The sequence below is a fragment of the Lepisosteus platostomus genome, chromosome 12, assembly GCF_059453375.1.
Source record: "Lepisosteus platostomus isolate fLepPlt1 chromosome 12, fLepPlt1.hap1, whole genome shotgun sequence".
NCBI classification, from domain to species: Eukaryota; Metazoa; Chordata; class Actinopteri; order Semionotiformes; family Lepisosteidae; genus Lepisosteus; species Lepisosteus platostomus.
Genome location: NC_142622.1, coordinates 31,710,527 through 31,730,347, shown reverse-complemented (window position 1 = coordinate 31,730,347; position 19,821 = coordinate 31,710,527). Strand labels below are relative to the sequence as shown.

General features: G+C 33.7%; 1 protein-coding gene across 1 annotated transcript in view; it reads right to left on the bottom strand.

Annotated features, from left to right (window-relative positions):
• Nucleotides 1-15,377, bottom strand: part of kcnh8 (potassium voltage-gated channel, subfamily H (eag-related), member 8) — a 136,282-nt gene extending 120,905 nt beyond the window's left edge. Inside the window, exon 1 of the mRNA XM_088601635.1 lies at nt 15,103-15,377. Within this exon, the coding sequence (XP_088457761.1) occupies nt 15,103-15,178 (76 nt within the window). The 5' untranslated portion in view covers nt 15,179-15,377. The remainder of the gene's footprint in view (nt 1-15,102) is intronic.
• Between the last annotated feature and the right edge of the window lie 4,444 nt (nt 15,378-19,821).

Here is a 19,821-nt window from a genome sequence, read left to right as displayed (position 1 = left end):
TGCAGACTTTAAAAAAAACTTTAATCATGATTAAATATAAAATGTACACTATTGTTAAATGTTTAAACTATGCTAATTTATAATGAATGATCATTTCTAGATTTTTACATTCAAGACATGATATCTCTTTAACACTACACTCTAAACGAGGACCTGCTAGAACATTATACATTTTTTACATAACATCTCTTTGTTTAAATTACACTTTTGAATATCTATTTTGAGTATCTATTTTAATATTTTATTTTTTATTGCTTCCACACATTTTCAAGATGACAGATATAATTTGTCAATGGAAAACCAGTCTTTTTCATAGTCTCTTCAAGTTAAAAACTTTCTATTTTGCAGCACAATACAGTTTATCATGCAACACAATACACTTATCTATGTTAAATATTATCTTCCAGATTAGGTGTTCATTTACATCTTTTCGAACTTTATTTGCTGCTCCTACAGAGATTTGCAAATCATCCTGTTTAGTTTCATCTTCAAACTAGTTTACTAACTATATCAGAATTTAGATAATAAAATTAGAAGTGCAGTGGTCCAAGTACAGATTTCTGTGTGCTCTGCTAATTACATCACTCCAACTGGAGCATTCACCTCTTCTCTTCAATTCTTATTAATCTTCAAATCTTCTCATCTCTGTTTTGTTATTTATTAACCAATTCTGAATCAAAATGCATGCATTTCACTTTATGCCTATAATTTATGAATTAATATTTTATGAGGAAATCTGTACATTAAGCAATAAAAAATACTCATGTTAGCAATTCAGATGTAAATTGTTATCTAAATATGTCTCATATATTCAGTACCGATTAAAACTCAGAACACTACTGTTCTGATTATGCTACTATTTATGAATTTATATAATTCTCTCCATTAGGCACAGAGAGAAGGGTGACTGGTTGCCCCAAGGAAGAATAGTCATTTCAATGGACCTGCAACTACTGACTGCCTAATAGGGACTTGGATGCAGTCTCACTAATTATTATTCAATAATTGTCCACTATGCCTTCTCACATGGATTCAATGTGGGAGAGTGCATATTTTCACATGGGTTGAAGTAGTATGTTCTATGTAAACACTGTAAGTTATCAAGAAAGGAGTCTGAAGTACTGTATTTAGTATGCAGTAGTAGTTAAAGTATTTTGTAGCAGCTGAGTGGTATTGGTAGCCTTTCTGAAATATTTTATGGTTATTAATTTGAAGGAAACAATGTTTTTGAGAAGACATTAGTGTTGTTTTATGTTTTAATTCAAATAAAAGTGTTTTTTTTGTGTGTGTTTATGTGTGATTGTTCCCTAAGCTACTAGAAGTGAGGATCTTCCAAATTGGATAGAGAAGACATGAAAAATACTCAACTACAGTATTTTGTAATTTACCACTTGCTTGTGTGCTTGAGTGTAATCCTTATTAGAACACACAGGTATATATACTGTATTCACATATATGTATGTATTAACACCATACCTGTTGATACACAAATAAGTGCTATGCAAAATGTCTTTTAAAGGAAAGAAATGAGCATAGTTATTTGCACTATGCAAAATTTAGAACTGTACAGTGTGTTTATAAGAGAAAATGGTATGTGGCAGTAGCCAGGCAGAAGAGCTATGGAGATGGGACTGACAAGCATTTGCTCTTCAATGTGGCCAGAACACCTGAACTAAATATGGGAGATATAATATCTTTTCCCAACCTAGGAAGAGGTGGGGAGAACAGAAGCTGTACTACTGTAGTAGTTGTAAACTTCACTCAAGCAATGGACACTAAGAAATGCCAAAGCGATAGCCACATTCAGTACCCAAATATATTTTCCCCAGTGTGAGGTTTCTGTTAGTTTGTTATTCTGATTTCATTCGTTTTTTAAATTATTTTTACTCCAAAGACTTGAGTATTTGTAAACCTTCTGTCTCCCCTGGAGCAAATAAACAGCAGGCAACTGTGTATTAGTTCTGACATGATATGACTGCCTTTTCCACAGTCTGGGAATATTTCAGGATAATATTTAGTATTTAATAAATACATTTCACATTTAAACATAATATAAATACCTATCATAATTACATAAAAAGAGTTACATTGGGAAAAACAATAAATCAATGCCTAAAGTATTCATTTATACACATAAACTACACATCTATTAACAGCAGCTAATTAAAGGGTAGATAATCATTTGCTCAAACTAAAGCATGTACTCAATGTTCATTCAAGTTCAAGTTCAAGTTTATTTGTCAATCCAGCCCTATACAAGTATACAGAGGAGCAAGCTGAATGGCCGTGTCTAAGATATTGTCATTTAGTCATGTCTCCGTAAAAAGGCACAGCACTATCTTAGATAGTCCAATCTGTTCTCCAGAGAATGGGCATTGGAAAGAAAAATTTAGGGGGAGCCGGTTTGTGAGGATTGGCTTTTAGCCTGCGATGGATTCCGGCTCTCTTGCACTGCTTTTGTTTCCTTTCCCACCGCTTTCGGTGTATCTTCATACGGACGAGCGCAACAGGTGGCGCCGCCAGTAAGGGACCTGATCCTAATCCTTCCATCTGAATATTCAGCTGAGAATCCTTGCATCGTTTTCCCAATGTCCAGCAGGGTCAGACAATTGTAGACTCTTGGTAAATTAATACTAGAGACGATATTTAACACAGGACCAACATTTAGCACCGTTTTTACCAGACCTGGATAAGCCGCTGTGTTCGTGTGCGTCGCCATCTTGTACGAATAATGTCATCCAAGAATCTCATACTTTGTGAATAAGTATTTAAGTATAATAACCTTGGCTTAACCTGCTTGGTTAAGAAGTAGTCTCCTGGCCATAGGATGGGGAGGTTCAACCCCCCATTCAGAGGGAGGAGTTAACCAATGGGTAGTTGCAAAGATGGAACCTGGAACACTATCTCAGTATATAATCTCACGCCAGGAAGCTTCCAGAAACAGGAAGTTATTTACAATATTCAGTATTCAGTAATTCAGTTAACCAAAAATATAAGCTATGCAAAAGTGTTAGAAATATTTGTATTCCTAGTAGTGCAGTAAAATCAATTACTGACAAGAACAAATGAGCAGGTACAACCAGGACTATACCAAGATTGGAATAGGTAAATATTTATGTACTGTAAATGGGGAAAGCCTGCTTGACTGAGACTCTGTATAAACTCTAGATACTGTCAAAGAAATACAGCAGTTAACAAAAGAACAATAATGGTATAATAACCCCTGAATACTAGTATATACTGTAATTGGACATAGGCTAAGATGCAGGTCTGTCTTAAGTACCTAATGCAATTCTTAACATTTGTAAAATCCATCTTATACTGTAGCTACAGTCGAAGTCCGTATGTAGACATGAAAGTGATCAATAAAATGTAAAGGAATAAGAAGGTGATGTTAGGCATTGCTGTGATTCCATTACAGTGTGTTCCCACTGTCATAGAATGGAAACCTTTGCATCACTGATAGAAAATTAAATGCACCAATATACACTATCAAGATACAGTCTACACTGACATGATACTGTACATAGCAGTAGGATGGTCATCAGGTGCAGTTTCATATTTTTAACACATCAATAAACATAAGCACCAGCCAAGACATTCCTGGATTGCTCTTAATCATACTTAATACAATTAACATTTTATGGATCCAGAAGAAACTATAGGTTTAATGACCTCATAGATATTAAAAATAACTTATAGTATAGTTACTGTAAGTTCTCAAAAACACAAACATCAAACTACAGTTTTTCAGGACTTTGGAATATAAATGTGGAATAATGTTTTGAAACTTTTCATCTGCTGAAACAGAATCCACTTCATAATGTATTACTGAAATCTTCAGGTATATGCAGAGCACTTTGTGTTCTTTACAGAATAACATGGAGGAATTTCAATGTATAACATGTTTTATAAAACCATAATATAGGATGAAACTCAAAACATAAGGTTTGTTTGCAAGACATTCTTAAAATCCATTTTGTCCTTTTCTACCAGTCATGTATACAATACAATGACAATGGCATAAATATGTAATCAGATTAATCTTTATTTGGATAATATTTTATTTAGTTGTTTTGAAAACTAATTTGTTTTATAATTTACATTTCAATTTACACACATTTCAAAGCTAGTTACATAATACCCACAAAGGCTCTTTTCTGGAACTGGCAACGAAATTTTAAGATAGTATCAAATTCCACTCTTGATATTCCAAAGGCCCAATGAGCAAATCAAAGGCACACACATAAATCTAGCAGCTGCCCTTCCATTGAAGACATTCATAAGCTTACTGGCTTGTATTTCATCCCAATTCATCACAGATATCAGACATTCACATGGGAGAGGTTTCCATAACTTTTCAATGTTGACAATTTATCTTCACAAAAAGGTTATTATAGAACAGTTACAAGGATAAATCCAACTTTACCTTAAAATATCAATAATATCTGAAAAACCAATGAACCTTACAGATGATGTCCCAATTCTGTCATAATCCAGGGCAGAAAAGCGTTCAGAGAAGCCCCACACTGGAATTACCTCACACACTTCTGTTGACCAATAGGAATTGCTCTGTGGGAAACTGTTCTAACCTAATAATCATAATACAACATTCAGTAATCTTCTGATTATTATGCTTCAATCTACGCAACTAGCCCTAGAGAACATAACTTTCATAGAGAGTGGTTTGACAATTAAATAGAATACATTAAAGAATGATTAGTACAGTAGGGTCTAATCTAATTAGTGGATAGTGCTCTTATCAAGTATCCTAACCCCTTCACATATGGCAGCCTCTGGAAATATTTTGCACCATTCTAAATAGAATATTTCTTCATTCTACAGAATGTACAAGAGAAAATTTCTAATTCAAATAAAAGAACTGCCAATCCAGGTCCATGTTTTACATGTCAAATAATGAACTCTACATGTAATGTTGCCCTTGTTACAATGGTACAGATACATTAAAATTTCACTTCTCTATTTAGCATTTTTTTAAATAAACTTCATCCCTAATCTACCAAACTACAGTACAGTATAATTAAAGTAATCTGTAATCCATCATGTCTTTATCCTAACATTACTTTGTTGCTGGTTACAAATTCATTGAATATCTTCATAACAAAAAATGAGGGTGTAAGCTTTGTAGAATAAAGCTTTCACCCTCTTACTGGTTATTTACCTGTTTTGAAACCTGCAGTAAGCAGTAAGACATAAGCATCTTTATTAGAAACACAGTAAACGTTGTATGACCAGTATGTGTTAAAATACCTACAGTACTTGAGTTAATTTTGATGTGTTATTATTAATTCATATTAGTCTAAGGCAAAACGCTTTTATACTACCTGCTGTGGCAGTCACCCTGTTACCTGTGAATCAAGTTATATGTTTTCTAAATATACATCCATTCATCCAACTGCTTTATCCAACATACTATAGGGTTACATGAGGAAGCTGGTAAGGAATGGGTATAAAGCAGATGACACCCTGGACAGGATGCTGGGCACAGATACAAACACAAACAAACTCACACAAGGGCATATTTTCCCAGAAGCCATTTTTTTTTTTGGACTGTGGAAGGAAACCAAAGTACCAAGAGGATACCCACACAACTGTGCATGAGGTGATCATACCTTATGATACACTATGCAGATAGCACCCTAGAAATTTAACCCAGGCACCAGTCCTACAAAGCAGTAATATTAAACACTGTGTCACTGTGCCACTCCATTTACTAAATGTTCTAGAAAATAATGAATTAATCAATATTAAGAGACTCTGTTAAAGTTTGGTTGCTGTTTCATAAAATTTGTAAAAAATCATTTTTTTTTCAAATCTATTGCATTTTATTACTTCTATTATGCTCCAATAGTTTTTTTTTAACCTTTTTTGAACCAGGGATTAACAACTTTTGGGTCTTTCTTGTTTCAGGACATTTTTAATAAAACAATGGAAGAAACAAAATACTGAATTCACCAATTATTACTGAGCCTCTTTGGCTGAACCTATAAGGTCTTGACACAGACCAGTCAGCACTGCTCCAGGACCAGCACCAATCCACAAGACCAGGGTCTGACATTCACAAAAGTCTCTCTTAGACTTAAACAAATGACACTGTTGCTAATATGCAAGTATACAATTACTGGTAAAACACAAAATGGATTGTATACTACAGTATGATTTCCCAGTCCTTTTACTTCCCACGTAAGTACTTTGAATGGCATTTGCTAATGAGTGTCTTATGTGTGAATGAAGCAATCAATAACTGAACTGCAAGGAGACTTAAGGTCAAAAGGAAGTTGTAATCTTAACATTCTGCAGCATGTATAGATGGGAGTTTCACTGAAAACTTTCTGACTGACCCTTTTTCATGACAGCCCTCGGATTTGGCACCAAGAAAGAGTACATGTGTCAGTGTGAGTGACATCTCTGCCATTGCCATTTTCCTGTACATTAAAATAAACCAGAAGCTTCCATCAGGCATGCTTTTTAAAAGGGTACTGAGAGACTAAAAACAGATGATGTCCCATTTTCACTGCAGGAAATAATGCTGCTGTAGGTAGATTGTTTTTATGTATGACTTTATTTGTGAGATTCCTTTCACTTTTTTGTCTCTGACAAGTATTTTCCATGGAAAATACGTCAAGTTTCTCAAGCTGTGCTTTAAAAGCTCCCAAGTGGATCTGGAGATCTAAGCTTGGATTTAAATGCTGATGCTACTGGCCTTTTGCAAGAAAACTAGATTAAAAATACATTTACCAGATAATGAAAGTAATATTCCCTTGAAACCTGAGTAAGCCAAAAAAAAAAACTGAAGAAAGGATATTTGTATTTTCACAAAAAAAAATCCAATCCAATACTAAACTATATTAGTGTTCTTGATTTCTCTTTCTTTTTTTTCTAAACCCACCTCCACCCCACCCCTACCGTTGGAGGACTTTTTTTTTAATGTATTTATTTTTCACTCTCTCATTCACAAAAAAAAAGATTAATTCAAAAAACTTCCTATTAATCTTCTTAACATCCAGTGCCATTCAAGTATGTCTCTATTGGGCCCCAAACATTCCTATACTCATTAAGTTTACCCTGTAAATTATATGAAATCTTTTCAAATTAACTTGTGATTGTACAGCCTCTTTAATCCATTGTTTGTACAATAGTCCTGTACTGTCCACCTATTTTCGCAGTATTATTTTGTTAGCAATAATACAGAGAGTCAAGAAAGTATTTTTATATTGAATTGCTACGTTAACCTTTGATAAATCACCAAGGATACATGTTATGGGAGTAAGCGGAATTGAGATATTTAGGTACCTGAGAGCTTTCCCTTCTGTGGATGTCCCGAATGACTGTATGTGTTGACAATACCATAATAAGTATAATAGTGATATTTTATGTGTATTACATTTTGGACACATTCCTGTATTATGCCAATTAATCTTTTTCAATTTTTCTGGGGTATAATAGAGTTTTTAAAATTTTGTACTGAAGTAGTTTGTTATGTATATCTCTAAATGGTTAACTATGCCACAGTATCCCAGTCTACACAGAGATCAGCTGTCCACTGAGATGCACAGCTATCAAAAGACTAATCTGATCTTGCATTGAGAAGGTTGTAAAATGTCGGGCCTTCACTTGTATGTTAGTCTGCAATAGTTTATTGCTGTAATTATCCATTTCTTGTTTTAGTTCACTTAACAGAAAAGTTTTAGACAGTTGACTTTTAAGGTTTTAAGTAATTAAAACAGTACTTTGCTGGAAGAGATGTTTGATGAGATCTTTAATCATATAACCCAATTTACTAACACCTACTAGGATCCATACTTTCTTCTTTCTTTAGCCAGTTTAGATTACCTTCTCTTTCAGTTTATAACTTAATGCAGAAATATTCACAGATGCTATGTTGAAGTTCCCAATGAAAAAATAAAGTAGTTTTGATCCTAATTCTATCAGGTCTGATTCACAATACAGAGAAAATATTTAAAATAAAGAGAAACATAAAGGATTGTTTAATAACTTATGTTTAAAAATGATGTGGAAATGGATCATTTGGTTATGAATGAATTGGATTATCATCTTAAATTAAGGAAACACCATGTGAAAGCTTTATTAGAAGCAATAATTTTCAAAAGACATTCCAGTTCTGGTAATCTCAGCTTTGCCTCATGTTTCTTAGAATACAGCATTAATATTATTAGATTTAATAAACAAAACTCAGTGTGAAGGCATACAGTATTTTTATATTTTTTTAGCTTCAGTCTACTGACATAGATGAATTTCATACTTTATATGGTTTAGTTTATGTTAACTCATTAATAACCTGTTCTAGTTCTCGGGGGAAGCAATAAAGAAAGTAATCCAAATGTTTTGGTATGCTTTGCAAATACTGCAAAAACAACAGACATAATAACCCATTGATTGAAAGATATGTCATTTACTAAGGTTAAAAGATAGTTAATGAGAATTATTTCCCAGAAAGAAAAGTTCATATGTATGTTTGAAACTATAAACACCTGTCCACATTCTGGAAGCTGAATTACAAATTTTGTTCATAAGCAGCTTGAGGTGAAGTTTGGATAAGTACACTACTAGCAGCCAAACAGCAAAGGATGAATTGTTATTTGTGATTTAATTTTGTTCACAACAAATCAAATCTTGAAACTGTCTGAATACAGGTTAAAGTTTAAAGATACAAGCACTCCAGTATCAGCACCACATTTTGAATATGTTTGTTTTGTTGACAAAACAACAACTAATTAATCACAGTATAATCACTCTGATGTACAGTGCTCTAATTCATGTTAATGAATTCTGTGAATACACATTACTTCATATGGAAGTATTACTTTACCTAAAGATTTGATATTTCAGCATCTTGACAGAAAAAAAGTCAGGATTCTAAATCAAGTTTCAGATTGCAGTAACAGTTCTCTTATTCTGCCTGTTGTCTCTGTCTTTCTTTCATTATACAATTGTATTGTTGTTTTTCTTTGTACTAAGTATCATCTGAGAGCTAGCTAAATAGCATTTCATTATACCATATACCTGTATATGAGTATAATGACAATAAACTTGAACTTGAACTTGACTTGAGTGTTCAAATTGTAGCCACATGTGCTAGTTATTTGCATGTGTAATGTATATTAACTGCATTACTGTCTCCCCACATTACGTCAATGAAATGAATAAAGAAAAGAATAAGTTGCAATATGGCAACCCAGTACCACTTCCACATTAAGCTGTTTCCCATATTTACAGGAAGTATATTAAGTACTTTTGCACTGATCATCTGCAAAACAGAGTGTACTTGACTTGAAAAGAAGGTGAACATCAAAGAAGAGAATTGAGGAAGTACATGAGCACCATAGCCAGTGATTTTTAAGGAAAAGAACAAGGATCAAAACAAGTGAGTATCAAGACTGTACAGTAAGTATTTTCATCTGAGAGCAACCAAAAAAGGTATTATCTATTACTCCATATGTATTGTTATTCTCCAATATGAATCTATAGGCAGTTCACATAATTTGTTCTCTGATAACAAAATTCGCTTCAGATGGAATGGGAAAATCAAAATCAGATGAAGAACTCATAATTTGACATTTTAACACCCACTATACATACAGTATAACCTTATTCTGTTTCGAGACCTATGATTGTTATATCTTTATTATTCTCATAGACAAATAATTATCATTGACCTGTGGAAGAGACAAGCCAGACTTTACCACAATATAAAAGACAGTCTAAAGTATTTGGCAAAAGAACATTGCAGAATGTAATAGTGTAGATACAGTCTATTGATCATTTAATAATTAGTCTTGGTTTCTCTCTCACATTAAACATTATTATTTACTTTTTTATTGTGATTATAATACTTTGTTGCAACAAAAGAAATATTTTTTTTCCAAAGTCTATATCATTTTCTACTGAAACAAAAATATTTCTATGCAATATGTAATGTAACATTTTTGTTGTAAATCAGTCTGAATCATGGCCAAGATATCACATCTGATACAACACCACTGCAGACATAAATTTGATCTGAAGGTGCTTCCACTTGCCCAGTTTCATAAATGAATGATGTTCCTACAGCAGCAGTCAAATAGAATGAAGACAGAATGACAAATGTTTTGAAGTAAAAGATCTGAAGATGTGCTGGCATTTTTTCTCTCACTTCTAACACTTGATGCTGAAAAAAAGTCACATAGTAACAGTCACATTGATGTTTAATGGTGTATTCTAAGAAACATGCTGAAACAATCTGAACTAAAAAAAGATCATGTCAGTGTTTCAGAATCTCAAGGAAAAACCTAGGACCCCATTCATTAAAAGATAGTAGATTTCCATTACTACTGTCTGGTAGAAGGAAGTCACGTTGCATGAAAAAAAGAAGTAGTTTCTCTCATATTCGTTAAACTAATGATATGCATAATTAATGTATGATAAATGTGAAGTTTGCATAATCCACCACAAAGGAAACAGCAGGAGGTTTGTAGACAACACAGAGACATAAGGGTTCTGAAATATAATGTACAGTACATCTGAATAACTGGAGTACCACTGAATGTTACCAGCCTCTAGTGATATTGTTTGTGTTCATAGTTACACACAGAATTAAGTAATTTCGTTTATACAGTACAGTGCTTATTTTCCCAAAGCGCTTTGCACATAGGTGCTCATTCAGCCACCACTGCTGAGCAGCATCCAACTGTACTGCATTGTGTGCTGTAGCCATTCTGTGATATTGGATATTCTGTGTCTTGGGAATTAAGTCTTTTTACTCAATGAAACATTGAATTATTAGTCACCAGGGAATGTAAAGCCACACTAGAGCAGAACCTGCCTGGTTCCAACCCCACAAAGGGTACACAATCCAGGACTGTGGGTAAGGAGGGAGAGCTCTTGCAGCACACATCTTATAAATAGCAACAACCAGAAAGAGAACCATGAACTGTTAAGGAGAATTCAACATTATAAAAGCCCAATCAGCCTGAGTCCTTGCAGTCCCTAGTGCAAAAAGCTCCATAATTGCAGCCCAGTCTCCCATATTTTTCCTGTTATTTAAAATGATTTATTCAGAAATAAGAGGTACATTTATTCAAAAATAAGTTTTTATTTTTTACTTTATTGTATGGGTGTATTAAACTTAAGAAAAAAAATAAAAAATGTTTTTTTTTTCTTTAATATCTTTAAGTGGTTCTATAATTTGATTACAAATTAATGCTAAGACAAAAAACAACCTTTTTGGTCAATATCACTTTTTAAATAGAATATGGTTCTTGATAACTTGATGTTTTCACCACAGTGGGGTTATTATGTGTTCATTGATTGATTGGACCCATGCCCAATGAAATGATTTTATTCCCTTGACTAAGCATAGATTGCTTCAGCATATCCCACCTTCATCTGCACATTTGATTTATAAACATATACTGTACTGTAGCAATGTTTTGTATTTGAAATATATTATTTAACTGCTTACCTGTTTTATTCATCTGAACATACATACTGAAAAGTCTATATTGTATTCCTGAACTTGAGTACACTTTCATTGAGCAGGTTTTTAATATATTTTTGATCTTTTACAGACGCAAACAAATCTAGAACAAATTTAATAGTAATTCATACAAAGATGCACACAAAACTATTGAAAAAACTTAAAACGAATCAGAGATTCGTGCTTCCCTCCTAGTTTATGTGACACAATACCACATCTGTCCTTCCCACATTCACCCAATAATTCATTAATGCTACTTGATTTTTATATGCCTTAGTCTTACTGAGTGTTGTGACACATGATGAATTAAGCACTCTTTTCCAAATACTGTTTGTGTACGTCATTGGGTGTTATTTGGTGATTACAATTATTCATTGTATTTAAATTATTCAAACAGGGAACTGCATGATAATCTGCATGTTGTGCTAGCACTGGTGCTGTTAATACAGTATATGCTAGAGGTACAGTACTGTACTGTATGTGCAATATGTAGAAAACACACTTACCACAATTTCTTACTGGAAGACAAATCAATTTTACAAAAAATAAATTTATATTAAATTCATGCTCAATTGCATATTTTAACATTAAATTATTGCTATGTTACTTTTAAAACTCCAATTAGCTTTAAGCAAATGAAAAGATGTACAGTATAAGATGACAAAACATATACTAATGATAAAAAAGAAAGCCACATTTTCTTTCTCTATTTCCTGTATATTTGTATTACAGAAAATGAATTTTAAAGCTGTAAAGGATCATGCTGGATCAAAGCTTGCTTGAAAAAAACAAAATGTTTTAGTTAGTAACGTAAAATAAATTCCATTAACAGTGACAATCATTTAAGGTTTTTCATATTCACTTATTGAATACAGAATCAAATTTAAACAATCTTTGAAAGATTTTTTATACAACTAATATACAAATGTGAATGCATTTAATTAGCATTTAGACAATACAAATATACAATTATAATCAAATCCATTTCAATTAAATCAACACCCATGAAAAAGTATCACATAAAATAAAATAAAAATATTAAATATATAAATCCTGATATATAAAGAGTAGTTGCATACAATGGAGTTTACATTTTAAGGTGGGAGGGGGGTTGTGTTATATTGGAGCTATTGCACAACAGCCTACTCACAAATGAATCCACAATTTAAACATATATTCAAATTGAACTCAATATTTACTGCAACTTATGCCACTATCATAAAAACTACATATTATAGTTCTGATACAGAACATATACTGTATGATTCTGATTATAGGTCAGGAAATTCAATGTAAGCTTTGGCAGAGTAGAACCAGAGTATAAGTGTTAATTCTTAACAGTACAAGAGATCAGGTGAAACATTTGTCTTTGTTACCAAGAATGCCCTACAGTAGGTCTGTAATATGGACTCCTGCTCCTGAAATGTGCAGTACATCCAGTTTTACAATGTATAACTTTATAAGCTTAAAGTCCTAGAAACAGTTGTTATATAGACCATTCAGAGAACAATTGATTCACCTAAAGTCATTAGGAGTTCATAGTTGAAATTCAGGAATACAATCCAGAAGACACAGAGAGTCTCCAGGATCAAGACTGAATATTAGTGCCATAGGTAGTAAGTGAGAATTAAATGTTTTTCCAAGTAATGTCTACAGGATGTGTTACTCTGCTCTACTTTTTAAACACATTAATGCAATAAAATCACTGCGACATTAATTATTTCAGTGATGGGTAAACTGAAAATCGTGGCACTACATGCACTTAGCGCATAAAAAAATAAGAAAGGTTGTGAAGGAGAGGAGGACATTAAGCCCATCTAGCTCATTTGGTAGTTAAATCCATGCCATAATAATAAAGGAATGCTTTAAATAGAGGCTTGTGCTCAGGTTACTGTATATTCACAAAAATGTCAGATTCAAACATCACCCACAGCAATACAATTTATAAGGAAATTGGTTTTAGAGTGAAGGAAATCGCTGGCTGTTGTACTGGCATTTTTCATTTTTTTTTCTCCAAAGGTTTGTTTTTCAGATGCAATATAAACAAAGAGAAACAATTCAATAATATTATTTGTAATTCCCTTATAAGCAAATAGATTATGAATAAAATAAACTATACGGTAAATAGTATTTAATATGCCAGTAAGGAAATAACTACAAGTGAAGGAAGTTCAGTCACAAACTGGAACTTCATTAGGACAAAGAGTAATTGGAAATGAATAGACATAAGCATTATTATTCATTGTAATTGTTTATATACTGTACATAAATGGAATAGTCTTAACAAGAAAAAAGATCCTTGAAACACCCCGATAGATTTTAATGCTGTTTCTATACACACCATCATCAAACACAGCTATAAAGGCTGATTTTATTGAAATATACTAGCACTTCATTCGGATATTATGCTACACAGAAAGAAACGGTCTCAGGGGGATACGAGATTTTAAGAAACCGTATAAGAAAAAAGAAAACGCCCCATTGCAAAATGAAAAGTTCCCTTCAAAGATTAATCCTCCAAAAATAATGTTTTCACGTGTGTCCTAAAATAAATAAAAAAACGCTTCCTAATTCTCTATGGCATCACCGGGTTCTTCGTTTAAATAATACAGTTTGTCCAGCTGTAACATATCGATGTAACGGTGCAAGATTCAGAAGTAGCGTTTAAATGAAGCAGAGGCACTTAGGCTCACTCTTGAAGGCCAAACCTAGAATGTTTTATTAATATATTATAAAGGTATGCCTTACACGAAATAAACTCTTAGTAACAGACCTTTATTTTATTTTTTTATTATTATGTTTAAAGCTGTATTGCTAACGACTGTGGGAAAGCCCTGGTACTGTAGTTGCTCTCCATGGTACTGACTGGGGAAACTTCGTCCCGCTCTGATTCTCGGGGTGTAATTTGAGAAATAAAGTATTGCTTCAATAAAACAATACATGAAAGCGCATTTAGTATTCATGGCTACAATACAGCGAGAAAGTATATGAGCTGGTATTGTTTTTCCGCGTCTCCAGTTGAGAAGATCAAGTTTCTCTCAAACGTAAAATGTAGGTATAGAGTACTATGCACGTCTTCTAAGCAGCATGTCAAGCATTGCAGCATTTTCCTTTTAGAAAGAAAAAGCTTTTAACACTTATTCTGTTCATAATGAAATGTACAGAAAATAATATTTTATATAAACATACCTTACATATTTGAGCTGCTGTTGATGTGCAGTCATGTAATTATTTAATGCACTCACATCATAATCTGTGATACTGTGCAGTATATCAAAAAAGTTTGTAAGTAGCCACATGATTTAATCCATAATCATATTTCATAAGTTAAAATGTTTAGATATGATATTGGTATAAATTAGTCACCAATTACACATTTCATTATCAATTATAAAACGCTATCCCATATGAGTTTTCTGTGCAATTTCACTTTTTTACATTAACTTTTCGATGTTTTAGTATTGGAGCTCTATGGTAGCTGTGCAGCTTTGGTAGCTTAACGCGGGCCAATATTTCAATGTTTTATTGAATCGATATAATCATTCACATAATACTGGAAAACAACAATTAAAGTAATAACTCTACAAGAAAGGACTAAGACTTACGTGTGCCGTCAAAACGTGTCGCTATGGTGTCCAAAAACGTGTTTTGAGGAGCTAGTAATCCTTTCATAACAGGCATTTTTCCCAATAGATGTGAAATTCCCCATCAAATGTCTGGAAAAGGTTAAAAGCAAGATGTATTCTTACTCTCTGATACAACCCCTCTGCCGACGGATAAAAAAGAGTTCAGAATCTCCGCGCAGCCCACTGTTCTCAGCTGTGGAAACTGCAAGAGATTCTCGCACGCAGGGTCCCTTTTCTGATAGGCTAGGGAGCAGGCAATTATCTGACCGAGAATGACGCTCGCAGGTGCTAGCCAGGTAACAATAAACAGCTTCTCTGATACACATGAAAGAATGTCCAAAGACTGAAGATCGAAAGTAATCATTCTTCAATAACATCATTCCGACGTGAAAAAAAGTTGATTTTATCCGATAAAATTCAGTCCAACAAATACTGTAGCATTCTTCTAAGCAGTCTCCGTTAGAGGAAAGTATTAAAATAATTGAAATAATTGAATACAGCATGTGATAATGATTACAGCAACGAACTGTCTGTCCAGATGCCATTAGAGTTTCACATATATAGTAATCTGTTCTTATGTACTGTATTTGATCACATTGCATAATTTCTGTTAATCGCACAATGTAACTGCTGTTTCAACGAAGGTAAACATTCTTCACCATTGAACGCGGGTTGTGTGTGACTCCTTATGATACATACAAGTAATTCAGTTATTATACATTATTGTTGAATCAGGTACAGTAAGTACTGTATACACAAAGAATATTTATTCTCAACTTAATCTTTAAAAATACATACATGTTCACTTTCTACATTAAACTACAGTTGAAATTATTGCATATGTACACCTGGGTACAGTAAACCAGGTCCGTCTAAAGCGCATAAAAACTCGGATAAACCAACTTTTCAGAGTAACGTGTTGTGTGGTTATTTGATTTGAATTAAAATGACCAAAAAATGAAGCAGGAACAAAAAAGATGAGTGTAGACACAGAGATAATGCAGCATTTCATATTATTACTTAAATTTTCATTTTGCTGGGAGATGTTTATAGAGGGGCAGGATAGTGGCACAGTTGTCAGTATTACTGAGTATTACAGAGCTCTGGGTTTAGTCCCAAACCTGGGGAACATTCTGCATGGAGTCTGTATGTACTCTCTGTTGCTGTGGGTTTCCTCCCACATGCCAAAATATACTAGTTAGTTAATTGGTTTATGGAAAAATTATCCCTAGGTGTGAGTGTCTGCTTGTCTATATGTTTGTGTGTCTACCTTGCGATGAACTAGAGTCACATCCAGGGTGTACCCCACTATCCTGAGTTGTAAGCAGCAAATAACAAAAATTGATTAAATAATGTGGATGGACATTAAATCAGAGTTAAATCAGTGATCTGTGTATAAACTTACAGTATGTTGTTTTATATTATTCATTACTTGTAAATATAGTAAATTATTAGAACATTTTACTTAATGTAAATTATAATAAATTCAGTCAATCGATTAATCTTACGTTTGGTATGCAAGTGCCACAGAGCACATTATAAAATTATGTAGAACAGTCGACAATATTGTGTGAGCATGGAGGACAGGAAAACAAAATGGTTGCCTGATGGTTATCCCCCCCACACATACACACACTAATAAGTGCTACAGTACATTAATCTTACATTAGATTCTGAACAATCTCTGCAAAACTATGATTTGGGACCCTACTGTTCCTGGTCTGTCTTCAGGGTTATTGGAGTAAACCAGCTAGGTTTTCCTGAGTCTGCCATCTTGGGTCTTACATTCTAGGCTCTGATGTCACTGGCAGTCAGAACACATTTTCAGGTCTGATCCCAGCACCAGAATACAGGCACTGTGAGACCAGGATTTAAAGTAAATAAAATGATATAATGCACTCTGAATACCAGCAAATGTACTGCACTATAGGCTAAGGAAAAAATTAGAATAGGTATTATGTGTTAATAGATATTAGGCCTTAATTTAAAGGCTGAGACAAAGGGTCATCTCTTAAATGTTTTGGGGAGGACATTCCATTTAGTGGCTCTGTAGCTAAAGGCTCTGATTATCCAATCTGGTAGGTTACTCTAATCCTTCAACTGGAGTGCTCTGCTTGGTGTGCACGTTGATAGTATTTCATTTAAACATGAGATAGCCAGAATTTTTGGTGCTCTGTAGGCCAGAAGGAATACTCTACAGTACATCTTGTAATGAGCTGGGAGCCAAAGTGAAGATATTAAAACAGTATCTATGTTAGTTTTTTTAAGATTTGTTAAATGATGCTCATCAGCATTTTGAGCTGAAATCTGAATACAGTGTAGTGGGGTTTATCCCATTATAAGAGTCTTGTCTAGATGCAACAAATGCAGGGGTCATTTTTTCAGTGTCCTGTAGTGAAATAAATTACTCTATCAAGGAAATGTTATAATATGAGAAAATCAAACACAGTTCCTTATCAAACAGTATATCCAATTATGTATTGAATAGCTGGGATTAAACTCATGACATCTACAGTATATGTAGATTAGTAAGTAGTCACACCTACTGTATGTTTCATCATATGAATTGAAATCTATTCAGTAGGTATGTGTGAACCAAGAGAGGACATTCAGTATCTAGAAAGTCCAACTTTCTAAAGGTTTCTAAAGGATTATATATAATGGTTGATGGTGCCAAAGGCTGCACTTACAGTATATCTAAAAGACAATAACAGAAGCAATCATTACTTCTTCTAATTAAACTGTTTTGTTGCTATATGCAGTGTGAAAACTGAACTGATTTTGTTTGTGAATATTAATATATACTGTATAGGACATTGAATAGTTGATTTACAACCACTTTATCTTAGATTTTGTATACAAATGAATGATTAGAGATAAGCCTATTATTTTTTATAAAGTTAGAGTACAAAATTTGGTTTCTTGAGTAGGGGTTTTATAAGGATAACCTCCAATTCAACTTGAAAAGTACGTGAAAACAGAGAAGTATTAATAATAATTAATATGAAATGGACAAGTGAATGAATATTTAAAACAGTTACTGATATAAAATCAAAGCCTTTTTTGTTTTGCCAATTAATACAGTTTCTGGTGACAATCTATTCAATAATTGTCTAATTGCTGGCAGGCAGTAGTAACATTTATTATGCTGAGTGCAGTTCTTTCTTTTACCGTTTGCTTCCTAAAAGGAGTTATTACAACTAATATTTAAAGGGATTGTCAACTGTACTTCCTACCATTGCTTGTAAGATTAGCTATTAAATTGAATAGAAAATGAGGATTGTTTTTTTCAATCTGTTATGCTTAGCTAGTAAGTTTAAAAGGCTGAAAATAATAAAATCCTGATTCTATGACTTCAAGGAATTTTTAAAAATTCCACTTTGGTTGCTCTCCTTTTATGTTGTTCTACAACAGTCTAATTAGAATGAATGTGTTATGCCATTTAACCATACAGAGACTGTTATGGATAAAACTTTTCAATTGATTTTTTGTTTGCCATAATTCTAGAATATTGTTTAGGATTGTCACGGACGTCCAAAAGGACTAACCGTGGGGAGCAGGAGAGCGGAAAAAGACCCATATGCGTAGCGGCGAGACGGGAAAAAGGCCCGGGCTCATTAGTGCAAAGAGTTCAGGAATGCCGTATAGAAACCTATGCCCTCAGGGAGCGGACGTGGGGCGCCCTGATGCTAGGCGGGTCTCAGGACATCCGAACTTCAATGCTGAGCGAGGACAGAGTGCAAGACCCGGAAATATATAACCCAAGGGAAAGAGAGGGACAGGAAGGACAGCAGACCGGAAACTAGGGACAGGACAGAGAAGGAGCGCCCTCTGGCTGCAGAGGGCGTGACAAGGATCAAGTGTAGGAACTGATCTACCGGACCTGTGGCAAGTGTCTTAGAAACCCTAGACACAGTTTCTTGATTTAAATTTTCTAATGTACCCGATTATTAGACAAGCAGGGCGATTGGAGTTCTAAAGCTAATAAGATATGGGTCTGAAATAATTGAGTTCTGAGGCAAAATAGTTGCTGAATAATAATACCATGTGTATCATCTATGTTCATTATATGAATATGAGAATGTCTAACACATTAGTGAAACCTTGACTGAAACCCTCAATGAAAGACAAGAAACTCTTAAAAAGGGGTCATTTTGAATATTAACATAATTATGTTAAAATCACCCATTGTAAGAATATTATCATAACTGTTATCTAACATAGACAGAAATTATTTAATCTTAAGCAATGGTTGAATATGGTTCTGGAGTACTATATACTGCTATGAGGTGCAACAAAGGTTGGCAGATAAGATGAAGAGCTTGTTATTTATAGAAGAAATATTTATTGATGGGTATGGTAGCTAGACATTGATTTGGTAAAACAATAGTGGATTAACCTCCCCCCAGACCAGATGTGTGGGTTTTGTGGAGGTAAGAAGAGTTTTAATACCACCTGGCGGTATTTAATCATCAGGTATTGGTCAGGTTTCAGTTAACACAATACAATATTCTTGTCAATCATTAGTTCATTTATTAAAACTGCTTTACTAACCAGAGAGTATTGACTGAGGCTAAGATTTCCTGTGATACTGTATGATCTTTCATACACAAACTTGGTCCCAGAGAACAAAAGTATCTACTTCTTTGATTGCAGCATAGCAACAACAATCTATATACAGTATATATAACAGTAGGC